General features: G+C 44.5%; 1 protein-coding gene across 2 annotated transcripts in view; it reads left to right on the forward strand.

Annotated features, from left to right (window-relative positions):
• The first annotated feature begins 3630 nt into the window (after positions 1-3630).
• Positions 3631-15778, forward strand: part of DAPK1 (death associated protein kinase 1) — an 86929-nt gene continuing 74781 nt past the window's right edge. The window contains exons 1-2 of one of the 2 annotated variants that reach the window (XM_079996003.1): positions 3631-3818; positions 5062-5238. In XM_079996003.1, coding sequence (XP_079852129.1) covers positions 5177-5238 — 62 coding nt within the window. In that variant the 5' untranslated portion in view covers positions 3631-3818; positions 5062-5176. Of the gene's footprint in view, positions 3819-4342; positions 4477-5061; positions 5239-15778 lie in introns of those variants that run through there. The other variant, XM_079996002.1, reaches the window with a different exon arrangement.

Genomic DNA, 15778 nt, shown 5'->3' on the forward strand with positions numbered 1-15778 from the left:
AACTTCCAGCTATTGAAGAACGTGGTGGCCCATGTTAGCACATACAGAATGGTATTCACGTTAGTGGAGGGGGGCGGGGGGGGGGTTTGCAACAGCATTTCTCTTTGCTAAATTTAAGGAACTATGTTCACCGTTTGGTTAGGGTATCCACAGAACCTCTTTCCATTCTCCATTAGTAACCCCACCATGATAATTATAGAATATATTAGAGTTACATTAGGATCCCTGTAACAGACAAAAATTAAAAGCTGCTCATCTGCAGTAGGTTTTATGCTCCTTTGGGGTTGCGTATGACCTGAAAACTTGTCTCACGCATGAAAAGAAATAGGTAAGATAATACTGGATTAAATGGGTACAAAAACATTTAGTAGCATTGTAGAATCATCATCTAATGCTTACTTTTTACTTACTAATGAGTAAAAAAATAATCACATTTTTCATCTTGGTAATAAAGTGTGAAATTTAATAAATACTGCAACATTTCTGTATAATTAGGAATGTATTTTGTTTTCCAAACTGCCTCCGTTTGGTTTCCTTTCTTCAATCCTGAGTCATCCCAAGAGTTTCATCATATTATATAAGCCAGCTGGTGAAGCAAGCTATATCTAATTCTAGGCAGTTCTCTTGGTTATGTTTTGGCAATTTAAATTTCAGTACTGTCAATATGTAACAGGAGCAGGATACAGGATTTGTTTTACTCAAATTGATCACAATTCACATTAACTGAAAACTCAATGTGGATATAGTTTTGATCTTAACCTTAAAAACCTTGTAATCAAATGCATTAGCTTTCAGAGTAATACAAGGCTCTTTCTTCTTCACATTGAGCATAGTTAGATTGGAATTTGCTCCTACAAAAGGTAGTGATTCCAACCAACTTGGATGGTTTTAAAGGGGGATTAGATAAATTCATGAAGAGCAAGGGTATCAATGGTTACTAGCCCAAGAGAGATGTTCCACTGTTGGAGGCAGTTTTGTTGGTATCCGTCTTTCTCAAGATACAATGGAGTGTGCCTCTGGGATTGAAGGCAAACTGCTGGGAAATCACAGCGCCTGCTGTGGCTGCAGAGACTGGTAACTCATAACTGCTGCCTCTTGCATTGATTGTTTTTGCTGCCTTAGTAGCACTGAAGTGACCTCTCCAGGGTGCAAGCCTGGCACAGTGTGTGTGGAGGTCCTGGGCAGGCCTCACTGATACAGTCCAAGGTAAGCAGAGCAATACTTCTGGCACCAGCTTGGCTGCCGGAGCTGCCGGAAGGAGGCATACAAGATGCTATTCAACCGTCTTAGGGACTTCACTTTGGATTTGTGTAGGATTTGCTCCTTAACCTTTTCTTCTCCTGAAGATGCCCCACTAGGCAGCAAGTAGGGATTTTTCCTTGAGGTTTACTCCCAAAACCTTTCTCACGAGTAAGTATAACCTCAGTATACCAGCTACTAGGAATTATAGGTAGAGAAACTGCTGATGCGTTCAATATCTGCTTGCGGGCTTCTCACAGTCATCAAGTTGGCAACTGTGAGGACATAATACTGGGTAAGATTTGCCTCTAGCAGGATTCAGCAGGGCTCAATTTACGTTGCTCCTTTTTCTGCATTAGATTTACACAGATATCCCTCTGGAAATTCATTCAAACTAAATTAATATACATATTTTGAACAGTAATGTCCTTTTAATATGAGTTTCGTCTTTGGTGCTGAGCAAATCAGCCCATCTCCTCCTAATGGCAATCGATCACTGGCAACATTGTTCCAGTGTCTGCTTCTAAAAAGAATGTAAACCACTGGTTTTGACCAATACACAGCCAAAAAGGCTTCAGACTAAGAACAACAAAACTTTAACCAATCACTTCTTTCCCTATGCTGAGCAATGATGCTAGTTATCTGAAATCAGCCAGTGGTAGAGTCCTATCAGTATCCCTTTTCAGGCAAATTTAGCAAGGTATGTAGATAAGGGTCATCCCCTGATTATGCATCTCCTTCTCTTCAGATACCTTTTGAAGCTGAGGGTAGAGCATCTTTCAGAAGCACTGCAAGACCTATTTAGACTCACTTGTTGTGATTAGAGATAAACTGACAGAAGGATGGGGAAATTTACAGTATTTTAATTTGGTTTTGTAGGTGTTGCTGTAAATCTCAAAGTCTATAAATAGCAGTCCCTTGCACAGTAGTAGACTTAAACTAGCACCTTCTGCCATCTTCCCCAACACACATTATCTCAGCCAATTTTAAATCATTTTAGGCCTTCTGGAGTCAGTCACACTTTTGGAAAGGCTCATCTACCACACACATTACAATACTTTCTGGGCCCCCCAACAGACTTTTGTGAAAGTAAACAATAAAACTATGTGAGTTGTTCCAGTTTTGCTATTGTTCACCTTATATGTTCCAGGAAGTTTCATGTTTCTTAACCTGGTGCAGCTACAAGACAATCCTTTTTAATACGGTCCTTTATCTTATCAAATAAGCTTATCTTGCTTATTAGGCCAGAGAGCATAGCTTGAAAGGGCAAGCTGCGGAGAGGGCTGCGATTCGGAGCCTCTTCTCAACCACAGGCTCCAGCTCTTGCATGCCTGAAGTCACAATGCTGTTGTTGTTTAGTCGTGTCCAACTCTTCGTGACCCCCTGGACCAGAGCACGCCAGGCACTCCTGTCTTCTACTGCCTCCCGCAGTTTGGTCAAACCCATGTTTGGAGCTTCGAGAACACTGTCCAACCATCTCGTCCTCTGTCGTCCCCTTCTCCTTGTGCCCTCCATCTTTCCCAACATCAGGGTCTTTTCCAGGGAGTCTTCTCTTCTCATGAGATGACCAAAGGATTGGAGCCTCAGCTTCACAATCTGTCCTTCCAGTGAGCACTCAGGGCTGATTTCCTTAGGAATGGATGGGTTTGATCTTCTTGCAGTCCATAGGACTCTCAAGAGTCTCCTCCAGACCATAATTCAAAAGCATCAATTCTTCTGCGATCAGCCTTCTTTATGGTCCCGCTCTCACTTCCATACATCACTACTGGGAAAACCATAGCTTTAAGGATACGGACCTTTGTTGGCAAGGTGATGTCTCTGCTTTTTAAGATGCTGTCTAGGTTTGTCATTGCTTTTCTCCCAAGAAGCAGGCCTCTTTTAATTTCGTGGCTGCTGTCACCATCTGCAGTGATCATGGAGCCCAAGAAAGTAAAATCTCTCACTGCCTCCATTTCTTCCCCTTCTATTTGCCAGGAGGTGATGGGACCAGTAGCCATGATCTTCGTTTTTTTGATGTTGAGCTTCAGACCATATTTTGCACTCTCCTCTTTCACCCTCAATAAAAGGTTCTTTAATTCCTCCTCACTTTCTGCCATCAAGGTTGTGTCATCTGCATATCTGAGGTTGTTGCTTTAGCACTTTGCCCTCTCGCCCTCGATTAATCCCAAGCGGGGCCACTGCGCCCAGCTGCCTGGCCGGCGAAGCCACTCCAAAGGGCACCGCAGGTGCGGCAGCGGCCCTAAGCGCCTCCTCCCCGCTGGGCAAACCGAGGCGAACCCTCGGGCGGCCGAAGCACACGCACCCCCACCCCACCCCACCCCACCCCGCGCGCGCGCGCGCCGGCAGCCCTTGACACCTGTACGGCCGCCTTGCGCGCCTGCGTCCGCGCGCCGGGCTCCCCGCCCCTTCGCCGAGCGCAGGTCAGGAGAGGAGCAGGAGGGGGGGGGGTTGAGCGCCGCGTGCAGCTGCCTTGCCATTGGCCGCTGGCCGGAGTCCTTCTCCTCCTGCCTTGCTCGGCTCTCGAGGGAGCGAGGACGTCGGCGGGGGCCGATTGTCGCCGCCTGCAGCCAGTGCGGCCGGTGAGTCGCCGGCGCGAGAGAAAGCGAGCGCTGCGTGTCTGGAGAGGAGGAGGAGGAGGAGGAGGAGAAAGAGGAGGGGGCGGCTTCTCTCTCTCTCTCTCTCTCTCTCTCTCTCTCTCTCGGGCTGCCCCAACCCGGGAAGAGGGTCGCTGCGCCAAAGGAGAACTCCCGGGCGCGCGCTCCTCCCCCTGCAGCTGCAGCCGCCGCCACAGCGTAGCGCGGCGAGGCGGAGGGCTTCCTTCCCTTTCTCCCTCCCTCCCCCCCTTCCTCCGCCGCTCCCTCCCCTCGCTTAGTTGAGCCGAGCTGCTGGCCGCTTCCCTCCTTCTCCGGCGCCGCTGCGGGGGGGGGGGGGGGAGAGGAGGAGGCCTCGCCCAGCACCGAGGAGGGGAGAGGAAAAGCAGGAAGGGTCCCCGCGCCCCGGGAAGCAACCTGGGCAGGCCGGCGCTCGCTGCCTCCCGAGATGGACGTGGTCTCCTCGGAGGCAGGCGCCTTTTAAACCGTGTCGTCGTCGTAGTAGTAGCAGGAGCGATATAGCACGTCCTAGTTGGCCGGGTAACGGAGGGGGAGTCGCTGAGGGATGTGGCGCCCGGAGGCGCCTTCCTGAGGTGGAAATGGTGGCTGCTGGCGGCGCTGCTCCGGCTTTCTCGGCCAGCGGAAGGTGAGGCGCGCTTGGGCGCGGGTGGCGGGGCTGCGCTTGGCGCTCTCGCCCGCGGAGGGGCTGGATCCGGGAAACCAGCGTTGGTTCTCTCCCCCCCATTTTGCAGCTTTGGGGGAAGGCGAGGAAGAGCCCCTCTGCTCTGTGTATGGACGGGAGGCCGGGGAAGGAAGGGCGCCTTCCATTTGCCGTGAGGCGGATGGGCGGCGCAGTCCCAGAGGTTCCTGGAGAGCAAAGTTGAGCAGCCCAAGGCCGCGCGCCGGCTGATCCGCACCAGTGGCGTAGCGTGGGGGGTGCAGGGGGGGGGGGCCGGCCGCACCGGGCGCAACATCTGGGGGTTAGGGAAATCCATGGGTTAGGGGGCGCAAATTACTTGCCTTGCCCCGGGTGCTGATAAGCCACGCTACGCCACTGATCCGCACGGCGATTCTGAAACCGGGATCGCCGCTGCCGGGGACATTTGGCGTTAACCGGTGCGGGTTGGGTGCATGTTGCAGTGTGCGGATAACCACACCCCTCTTGCAAACGCAGGCGTTTTACTTAAACAACTGTCTTTCCCCTTCCCCGTCCCCACCTCTGTTTCTTCAGGGATTGCAGCCGCAAAATGCTGGAGGATTTTACCAGGGATGTGATGAGTTGAAAGGCGGCGGCGGCGGCGGCGGCCGAGAGTCTTGTTTTCCTTTCTGAGGAGTGGGCAGCTATCATGACTGTCTTCAGGCAAGAGAACCTGGATGATCACTATGAGATCGGGGAGGAACTTGGAAGGTACCGTACTTGTTGGAAGGAAAAGTGCATGCGAGGTGTGGGCCTGTATCAATAAGATGGTCCCCGGGTAAGGACCAGATAGCAGAGGGTCTGTGGAGGAAGAGAATCCAGCGGTGCTGTTGGAGGAAGCAGGAGAAATGAGCAGACTGTGTTGGATTGGAGTGTAAAATTCATTTGCTGCTAATGCAGCCCAGTGAGCTGTTTATATGCCTCAGATTAAGGAATGCTCTGTGGTTTATATGCCTCAGATTAAGGAATGCTCTGTGGTATATTTTAGAGCCTGTGCGCCTTATAAGAGTTAATATGTAAGCCAGAAGCAAAATGTGTTACACTTGGCATTGCTGTTAGTGTTTCATAGAGAGGTGTCTCCTTGCATACATATATGTACTCAGATGACATTGCGTAGAAAGGTGATTCTAAGCTAAAGTGATTTTCTTCTGTATGTAAGGCTGGAGGATTGAAACATTACAGTTGATACTTGTATGTCTATTTTTATGTTGATTGCAAAAGTGGTTTGCATAGGCGGGTGGGTTTTGTATGCACACTAAGTTCTGATGATAACAGTAGTGAATTATTAGTGTATGTGAAAGAATGCAAACCAGTTTGCAATATTAATACTAGCATGCAGTATTAATAATTTCTCCAGCTTGGTTCTTTAAGTATGAGGGTGGCTGAATACAGATAATTTCTAGCATTTGTTTTCAATCCAGTGCAGATCGATCGGTTTCAAGGTATCAGAGTTCAATTATTCCATTCCAGTCAAATGTCAGATCAAGAGATTTATAGTCATTAAGCAGTGTAGATTTAACACGGTCTCCATAAAGCTTGTTAGTTGAATACTACAGAATGCTGTGTCTATGCCACAGCTTTGTGCTGGAAAACCCAGACCATTGACTAGAGATTATAGTTTGCTTTTGGTTTTAAATCTCCTAGCTTAATTGCTAAATGAAGTGTGTGCTTTTTACTGTGTGTTGTGTTTGCTGCTTGCGTTTTATCTTTTAAGGTATTGCTAATTTTTAAATTTAAAAACTAGGTGAACTATTGGTGCTTTGCAGTATAGCACTCTGCAGTACGCTAAGGGTAGGATTTACCTAACAAACTCTGTAAGCAGAGGCGTTGCACAATAAGGCTTTTCTCCTGAACCCCCAAAATGGTTGGGTGAACCGCCAGAGTAGAAATGGGAGGGTTCTCTAGCAAGCAAATACACTTGCACAGATAGGGTGAAATTTAACTTCACACTATGGTGAATCTTCTAAGTGTTTTATTATTCTTCACTACCATCACAACAACTCTGTGGGGAAGATTAAGTTGAGCCACTGACCTCCATACCATGATTTGGTGTGGGTCTGCAAACAATAGTTTAGAGATTAGCACTAACCATGGTGTACCAGTTTGGACATCATGGCAAGCTATGGTTAGCAAAAAGTAGTAAGTGGGAACTTGGATGCAAAGAGAGAACATGCATTTAAACCTATAGAGATGCTCCTATTCACCAGACTCTTGTTTGTCATTACATCTAAACTGAGCTAGTGGCTTGACCAAAGTCTATACTGTGATCCTGCCCTGTGGATGAAGGGGCTCTCACGGTTGGAAAAAAAGCATTTGTGTTGGCTTCCATCTTGATTTTTGTGCTTGCTTAAATGAGTTTACTTTTACCAGTGATGTGTGTATCATACAAAATTGTTATACAAAAATAGAAATCTGATGCTGCAGCCTTTTATTCCAATGCTGTAAACTTGGGGGGTTTGGGGGGGGGGAGGGGAGATGGGGAACAGTGTCCCTTCAATAATTGTGAATTGAATGTGCACTATTTAGTGTATAAAAGCTAAATTCTGTACTTCGACATGTTATGGGGGAATCCATTTCTCCCTAAAATGTACAGTAAAACAGTTGATTGCTTTTAATTCAGTGACCTTATATTTGTTTCTGGCAATCGTCATACAGTGGCTGATGGGAAAACAAAAGTAGCGCTCCCATAATTCAGCTTAAATTTAAACATGGGTGTTCTCCCATTTTACTATGGGCAGTGCTTCTTTTTGTGCAGATTGCATCAGTACTGATGATTCCCAAGTACCATCTTAACAGGTAGTCACTAACAGTGCAAGCCTGTGCATGTCTGCTTGGAAGTAAGTCCCACTGAGCTCAGTGGGACTTGTTCCCAGTAAGTGAATAAAGAAATGCATCCTTCAACAGAATACTGATCAGAACTAATTGGGACGATTGTAGCATGTGCAATGTCACGGCATTTGGGGACTTGGAGGTGGCATGATAGAAGCATATGAAATTATGCATGGCATGGAGAAAGTGGACAGAAAAGTTTTGTTGGAAGGTTCAGGACAGATAAAGGAAAGTACTTCTGAATGCAGTGCGTAGTTAAACTAGGAAGCTCTGCTGCTGCGGGAGGTGGTGATGGCCATCAACTTGGATGTCTGCAAATGAAGCTTGGTCAAATACATAGAGGACAAGCCTTTCAGGGGCTACTAGCCATGATAGCCTCTGCAGGTGGAGGAAGTATGTTTCCGAACACAGGCAAACCCCGATTTGTACAGAGGTTATGTTCTAGGTCAGGGGCCCCTGATTCACATGGAAGCACAAGAAGCTCCTCTTTTGCCACACGCGAATCAGCTGGCTCGATAGAGAGGTCAGCTGCCAACCTGGCGCCCAGCAATCTCCACGTAGTCGCAGTTGGATCTGCATCAGTAACAAAACATGCCTGGTGCTTGGGGAATTTCAAACACTGGGTGCTACCAAAGCAAAATAAAAATAATGCACCATGGAGAAAATACGTAGTGTAGCAAATAAGTTGCAAATGATTTCTAGTTAAGTTGGAATCTAGCATGTTCATTTGTGTGCTGTTTTAGAAAGCTCTCTGAACTGGATTATCTTAATTATGGAATTAAGTTACAGCTCTATACTGAGTCAAATCACTGGACCATCTGATCCAGTGTAGTCTATTCTGACTAGCAGAAGACATCAAAGGTATGTGAGATCCTTTAACTCAGGATGCTTGTAACTGAGAAGTAGGTACCCTATCTCTTTTTTTAAATCAATAAACAGAGTGATAGGAGATTTGAACCTACAGCCAAATAGCTACAATAATTACCTGTTTTAAACCAGCGAGACAGAGTGTCCTGAATACTTGCCATATGGACTGGAAGCCACTTCACACAAATGCCTTGCTTTGTGGAGCTGTACTCAAGTAATTACCCAAATGTTTTCTCATGTGGGCGGCAGTAACTATGAATCAGGCCTTATATTTGTCACCTTGAGAGTAGTTCTATCAAAATCAATGAGATGCCCGGTTAAAAATATTTGAGATTGGAATGTAAAATATTCACTAGTCACATTATCTCCATTAAAATACCAAACTTAAAACTAAGATAAGTACTCCCTTGCTTATCTTTTAAACAGATGTTTTAAGCAATCGGCTCATCATGCAATTTCAGAAGACCAAAGCAGATTTCAGTGGAAATGATTATGAAATGCAAGCAAATATAAGCCTGTTTCTGTTTAGTTCTCTTGCGGTTGCAAGCAGTGTGGCTGTGCATTTTAAATAAACAATTCTGCAGTTCTTTTATTATACTTTGTTGTTTCAAGGACTTTGTGTATGCGGTTGCCACAGTGCTGCATTCTTCTGAAACTTTTTTCATTGCTCCTGATCAAAACAGTTAAAACACTTAATCCTCATGAAGGTGGATTAGTTTTACAAAGACCTGTCCTGCATCTAGGAAGAAACGCACATTAAAAAACAAAAAAGTTGAGTGCAAGAGTGCTGGTCAAGTCGTTCATGATATGTTAAATGAGCTAAATGTGTGGAAGGCATCTATAAAAATGTTCCCATTGTGGAACTGGAGCAGGCCTGACTCACAACAACTCATGCAGCTTTGCCTCTCTTACTGTCTCTCATGCATACAGACAAGTCTCATACAACTGTACATTTAATGCGCAGGTTCCTTCTCTCAGTCTCTGAATACAGTTGCTGCAGGCAAATGGGAATGCAGTTGCCAATGAAACTTGTTTGACAGTTTTTCATAGGTATTTCACTGGTCATTGCTGCAAACACTGTGTTCAGCTCAACGCACATAAGTAACTTAAGGAGGCAGACTGAGTACAAGGCAGAGGTGGGGCCTGAACTCCAATGCCTTGCCCCCACGACAGCTTTTTATATATATATATATATATATATATATATATATATATATATATAAAGAGTTTTTTTTAAAAAAAAATACAATAGAAAGAAAGAACAGCATAAGCAAAAAAACAGACAGAAAAGAAAACAAACATAAAATTTGGCATCATGTAATAACCAACTTTTCTTCATTTTTGGACTTCCTCAAATTTCCCGCTCCTGCATTCCACATTAGTAAAACTTCAGCCAGCAATTTATCACCTTATTTCCATTCTTATTATGCACATTTTCAATATTTTGTCCCTAACTTTGAATATTTTATCTAGATCTTAAATACCTAATTTTAACATAATATTTATTCAAAATTTATTATTCTCATACAATTCACTCATTCTCATAATCTTTTCAACTAGCTTTATGGTGCCCGTTGTTTTCAAATCTCTCATTCTTCTTAACACTCATATAGTTTACAGTATTTTTGTAAATAGTCCTTGAATTTCTTCCAATCCTCCTCCACTGCTTCTTCTCCCAGGTCTCGGATTCTGCCAGTCATTTCTGCCAGCTCCATGTAGTCCATCAGTTGCATCTGCCATTCTTCCAGCGTGGGCAAATCTTGAATCTTCCAATATTTAGCTACAAGTATCCTTGCTGCTGTTGTTGCATACATAAAAAATGTTCGATCATTCTTTAACACCCTCTGGCCAACAATGCCCAAAAGGAAGGCCTCTGGTTTCTTAGGGAAGGTATACTTAAATACCTTTTTCAACTCGTTATATATCATTTCCCAGAAGGCCTTAACTCTAGGGCAAGTCCACCAGAGGTGAAAGAACGTTCCTTCAGTTTCCTTACATTTCCAACACTTATTGTCTGACAGGTGATATATTTTTGCTAGCTTGACTGGGGTCATGTACCACCTGTATATCATTTTCATAATGTTTTCTTTCAAGGCATTACATGCCGTAAACGTCATACCGGTGGTCCATAACTTTTCCCAGTCAGCAAACATGATGTTATACCCAATGTCCTGTGCCCACTTTATCATAGCTGATTTAACCGTTTCATCCTGTGTATTCCACCTTAGCAACAAGTTATACATTCTTGAAAGTACCTTAGTCTTAGGTTCTAACAATTCTGTTTCCAGTTTTGATTTTTCCACCTGGAATCCTAACTTTTTATCCAATTTAAAAGCCTCTTTAATCTGAGCATAATGTAACCAATCTCACACTTTGTCTTTTAGTTTCTCCATACTCTGCAATCTCCAATTGTCTCCATCTCTTTCTAATATTTCCCAGTATTTCGGCCATTTGACCTCCATATTGGGTCTTTTCACAGCTTTAGCTTCCATAGGTGAAAGCCACCTTGGGGTCTTGTTTTCTAATAAGTCTTTATATTTTGTCCAGACATTAAACACTGCTTTCCTTACAATATGGTTCTTGAAATTCTTGTGAATCTTAACCTTGTCATACCACAGATATGCATGCCAACCAAAAGCGTTGTTAAATCCTTCCAAGTCTAACACATCAGTGTTTTCAAGAAGCAGCCAGTCTTTCAGCCAGCAAAAAGCTGCTGATTCATACGGCAGCTTAAATTAGGTGCTATAAAGTTTACAGAATCACAGAATTGTAGAGTTGAAAGTGACCGTGCCATCATTTAGTTTAGCCCCCTGCTGTGCAGGAATCTTAAACCCAACATGGAACTCAAACCCACTACCCACTGAGCACAGTTGTATCCATTTGGCAGAAGGCAGATGGCAGGATCCTGCCCCTAAATACTGTGGTGCCTTGCAAGACGAAATTAATCCGTTCCGTGAGTCTCTTCGTCTTGCGGTTTCTTCGTCTTGCGAAGCACGGCTATTAGCGGCTTAGCGGCTATTAACGGCTTAGCGGCTTTAAGAAAAAGGAAACAAACTCGCAAGACGTTTCGTCTTGCGAAGCAAGCCCATAGGGAAATTCGTCTTGCGGAACGACTCAAAAACCGGAAAACTCTTTCGTCTTGCGAGGCATTCGTCTTGCGAGGCATTCGTCTTGCGAGGTACCACTGTAGATTTGTTTGATTTAACATCTCCAATTACTATTCCATCCCAATTGCACTTCATTTGTTTTTCCTCTTGGCTTCCCCCCTCCCCAAAAGAAACTTTCCCTCTCCGCTCTGCCTCTCTGGAAAGTCTAGGAGAGTCTCTTGCAACATTGCCTCACAAAAGCAATAGGCGCGCATGGACGGCAAGGGAGGGAAATGAAGTGAGAGCGGCTTCTTGGGTCTGAGCTGCTTCCCTCACTTCTTGGCCTGGGTTGCTGAGTTCCTGCCAAGGCAGACCTTTGATTCTTTCCCCTCCGTATTTCGGAGGTTGTTGCCTTTGCTTTGCTGGAGCTGGTGGTGCAAGTCAGAAACTGGGATGCCTTTGGATCGTGCCCTCCCACACCTACCTAGGAATTTTATTTAATTTATTAGGCACCATCAGTGCTTTTTTCTAGGGGGGGGGAGGTGCCAGTTCTGCAGTTCTGAGTACCACCAGGAAAAAAAAATCAGAGTATACTTTAGTCCAGAAAGAGTTCAGAAACTCCCAATGATTTCATTGAAGTGTCTAGTTGAAAGTTGTTAGCACTTTAAAAAATCTTATCTTTGATGGAATGTACACCCATATTTGAGTCCCTATCCAGGAATTGGATGTTATCTCACAGAGCAAATACTTAGTAGCTGCAACTATTTGAGTCCTACTTTGGTATGTTGTATAGAGTAAGTAACCATGGAACTTTCAACTTTGTTGGAATAAACACTCATAGCAGTGCACCTTTCAGTTGGCTCTTGGCTTCAGCTGTTCTGTGTGTTTTAATACAGTGAGTGGTAAATAAGAGGCTTACGAAATAAGATTGTGTTTGAAGTGCTTATATTAAGCTAAATGCTTGGTGAAATTGCAGGCCCACAGCCTGATGCATGCAGATCCATTCTAATATGTTTGGAGATGCCTTTTAAAAAAGAAGGAATGTACTATGCAGACTAGCTAGGTGACAGAGTTGTGCAACGACCCTTCCTCTAGTAACGTCCTGTTATATCTACTTTAGGGGGTGAGAGCTTTGCTATTCAATACAACTTCTGCTGCCTTGACACTGGTTGCATTTGGACATCACAGTAAGCTATGGTTCACTGTGATGGGAATGAGCCATAGCAAGCCTTTGGGTGCAAGGCAGAGATCTAAGGCATTAGCTTCCATTTTTGACTAACCACATTAAAGGATTACTGTACATATGAACCCTAAACTCTGGCTAGCAGCAATTATGGTTTGCTCAAAACAAGCCAGCTTCAAAAACCACAGTTTGTTTCAAACAAACTATAGTTAAGATTAATCAGAGTTTGTCAAGGTTTGGACATGCTAAATTCTAAAGCTTCCTAACTTCTTCTAGTAGCGGCATTGGAGAGACTGAGGGAGTGTATGAGATGAAGATCATCAGGTTTTATCCTTGAGCTCAAATGCAACCACTGACTCAAATCAACTTACTTGTGGTATGGGTTCACCAAATTAACAAAATATGATTTGCAAATCGGAATCTAGGTTTTGAAGTGGGTTTGCATACTAAGTTTAGCAATATGAATTGTCATCTTTTAAAATCTACAAGTATTCTAATAAAAATAATTTCTTATTGCAACTCACCATAATTAATGAATCCCTTTATCAAACAGCCTGGGGTGGCTATCAAGTAGTCAATTCATGAGAAATAGAAGAAGGGAAGAAAGCCAACAAAAAACCATGAAATAACAGCAGCACCAGCAATCAGTGAACAGATGCTATTAAACCGGCAGGGCCACTTCCACTTTGACCCAAAGACCTGCAAAAATAAATGAGTCCTAAGCTGTCTCCTAAATCAAAACAGTACTGGGACTGGATAGCTCAAAGCTGAGAGGAAAGTCCATAACTAGAGTGGTGCCATGGAGAAAACATGTTAGATACAGATTTGTAAACCTTTGAATCTGTTTGAATACAGTGGTGCCCCGCAAGACGAATGCCTCGCTAGACGAAAAACGCGCAAGACGAAAGGGTTTTTTGTTTCTTGAGTTGCTTCGCAAGACGAATTTCCCTATGGGCTTGCTTCGCAAGATGAAAATGTCTTGCGGGTTTGCTTCCTTTTTCTTAAAGCCGTTAATACCCGGGGAATCCGCACTCCGCAAGACGAAAAAATTGCAAGACGAAGTAACTCGCGGAATGAATTAATTTCGTCTTGCGAGGCACCACTGTATAACATTTCAACCACACTTAGGCACAATTGATTGTGTCCCGCCCCATCAAATGTGTTAGAAAAGCTTTTACAGCAGTTCTGTTTTTAAATGCAAGTCAAATAATAACGATAAATCATATCTCAGTTGATTTACAGCTGTGGACAACCCATATCTGCTACCCCAGCAACACTCAGCCCAAATTTTTGTATTGCCTGCCCTGTTACGGTACTTCACTGATGCTATTTTACCTGCCTTTTTATCACAGTGCCCTGTGCTCTGCCCATATTAAAGGTAAAGGTAAAGGTACCCCTGCCCGTACGGGCCAGTCTTGACAGACTCTGGGGTTGTGCGCCCATCTCACTTAAGAGGCCAGGGGCCAGCGCTGTCCGGAGACACTTCCGGGTCACGTGGCCAGCGTGACATCGCTGCTCTGGCGAGCCAGAGCCGCACACGGAAACGCCGTTTACCTTCCCGCTGGTAAGCGGTCCCTATTTATCTACTTGCACCCGGAGGTGCTTTCGAACTGCTAGGTTGGCAGGCGCTGGGACCGAGCAGCGGGAGCGCACCCCGCCGCAGGGATTCGAACCGCCGACCTTTCAATCGGCAAGTCCTAGGCGCTGAGGCTTTAACCCACAGCGCCACCTGCCCATATTACTTAGAACATAAAAGCACAATTGATACAGTACTGGACCTGGGACTAAAGTAAAGGGAGGAACACAAAATAATTTTCTAGGGGCCACGTGAAAATTAAATGTCTCTCCCCATCTCAGTTCCATACTATTTGCTATACTGTATAGATTTTTCGAAACAGTAGACTAAACTGTGTCTGTAACTGTCTGTAATTAAAATACATTCTTGCTTTAAAAACCTTAATGTTATCTTGGCAAACTTGTGTTTCCAGTTCTTTGTTTGCCAAGATGCATTGGGGGGGAGGAGGGGGGGCGGCAGAGATTGCATTTGTAGGGAAAAAGCAGTGGGCATGCAGGAGATAAGGTTGCTTAAAACCCATGTCTGGCATTCCTCCCCTACAACTCTTCTGCCTCCCCACCAAAAGTTGGGCTGGCTTCCAGTTTCAGCAGTTGGCTGAGAAAAAATGATTTAAAAACAGGCTTGAGGTTGGGTAGATTGATTTTTAAATCAGTGATGTTAAATCATCTAGGGAAAAGGCTGCTTTTCAGCTTGATTGACACACTCAAAGCCATTTATTTTAACCTCCCTTCCCACTGTTCTACTCTCCAGATGAACAATGAGCTGCCTTGCCTTGCAGAGTATTTAGAGGACTATTGCAAAGAGGCTGTGAAGCACGCTGAAATCAAAGTTGCAATCGTGCACGTGTTTTCCTGGGAGTAAATCCTATGCAACATGTAGGACTTGCTTCTGAGCACTCGTATATAGGGTTTTGCTAGTCATACTAAGTGTGGGAGTGAGAGTTATACTTGAGGAGGGGTAGATGTCGTACCTGGGCATTGTAGTTGTAGAATTCCTGTTTGATTGGGACTTGTAGGTGAGCCCAGAAACTACTCAGGCATTTTTATCAATCCCCGTCCCCCTGATTAACACCTCATAGGGATGGTGCCAGGGAGAACACTACTTCCATCACATCACAGTTCTTGCAGCCCTTCATATGTTGGAGGCTGAGTTAGCATAAGAAGCATCTAGCCGCATTGGCACCAGGGCTCGTCTAGCATTCTGTTCTTGCAGTGGCCAACCAGATATATGTGGAAAGTTCATAAGCAGCACCCAAGAGCAGTGGCTCTCTCTTGACCCGTGATACTCGGAGGCAAACTGCCTCCAACAGTGGAGGTAGAACATAGCAACTGTGGGTAGTAGCTGTGGATAGCCTAATCCTTTATTAATTTCTCCAATCTTCTTTTAAAGCCATTTAGGGGCCCATTCACATTTCCACTTGATTTCTTAACAATATTAAGGAGAGATCTCATTGATACACCTGTACAGTGTGCTAGTTCTGGTGCTAGATTCCTTTATACTACGTTCCCTTTTGGGACTCATTAGGAATGAGACAATGGCAACAGTCATGAACATCATGATAAACTATAGTTAAAGATGTATTGTTCTAGGAAGAATCAGATCAGAATTCTCAGTTTAGTGTTGTGTCCAAGACAAAGAGTTTGGTTTGTTTCACTCAGAAAAAAGTCACAAGGTATAGCCTAGGCTTTTCTTGGCTTCCTAATCGTAGCT

The sequence above is a fragment of the Podarcis cretensis genome (assembly GCF_951804945.1).
Source record: "Podarcis cretensis genome assembly, chromosome: 11".
Classification (NCBI taxonomy): Eukaryota; Metazoa; Chordata; class Lepidosauria; order Squamata; family Lacertidae; genus Podarcis; species Podarcis cretensis.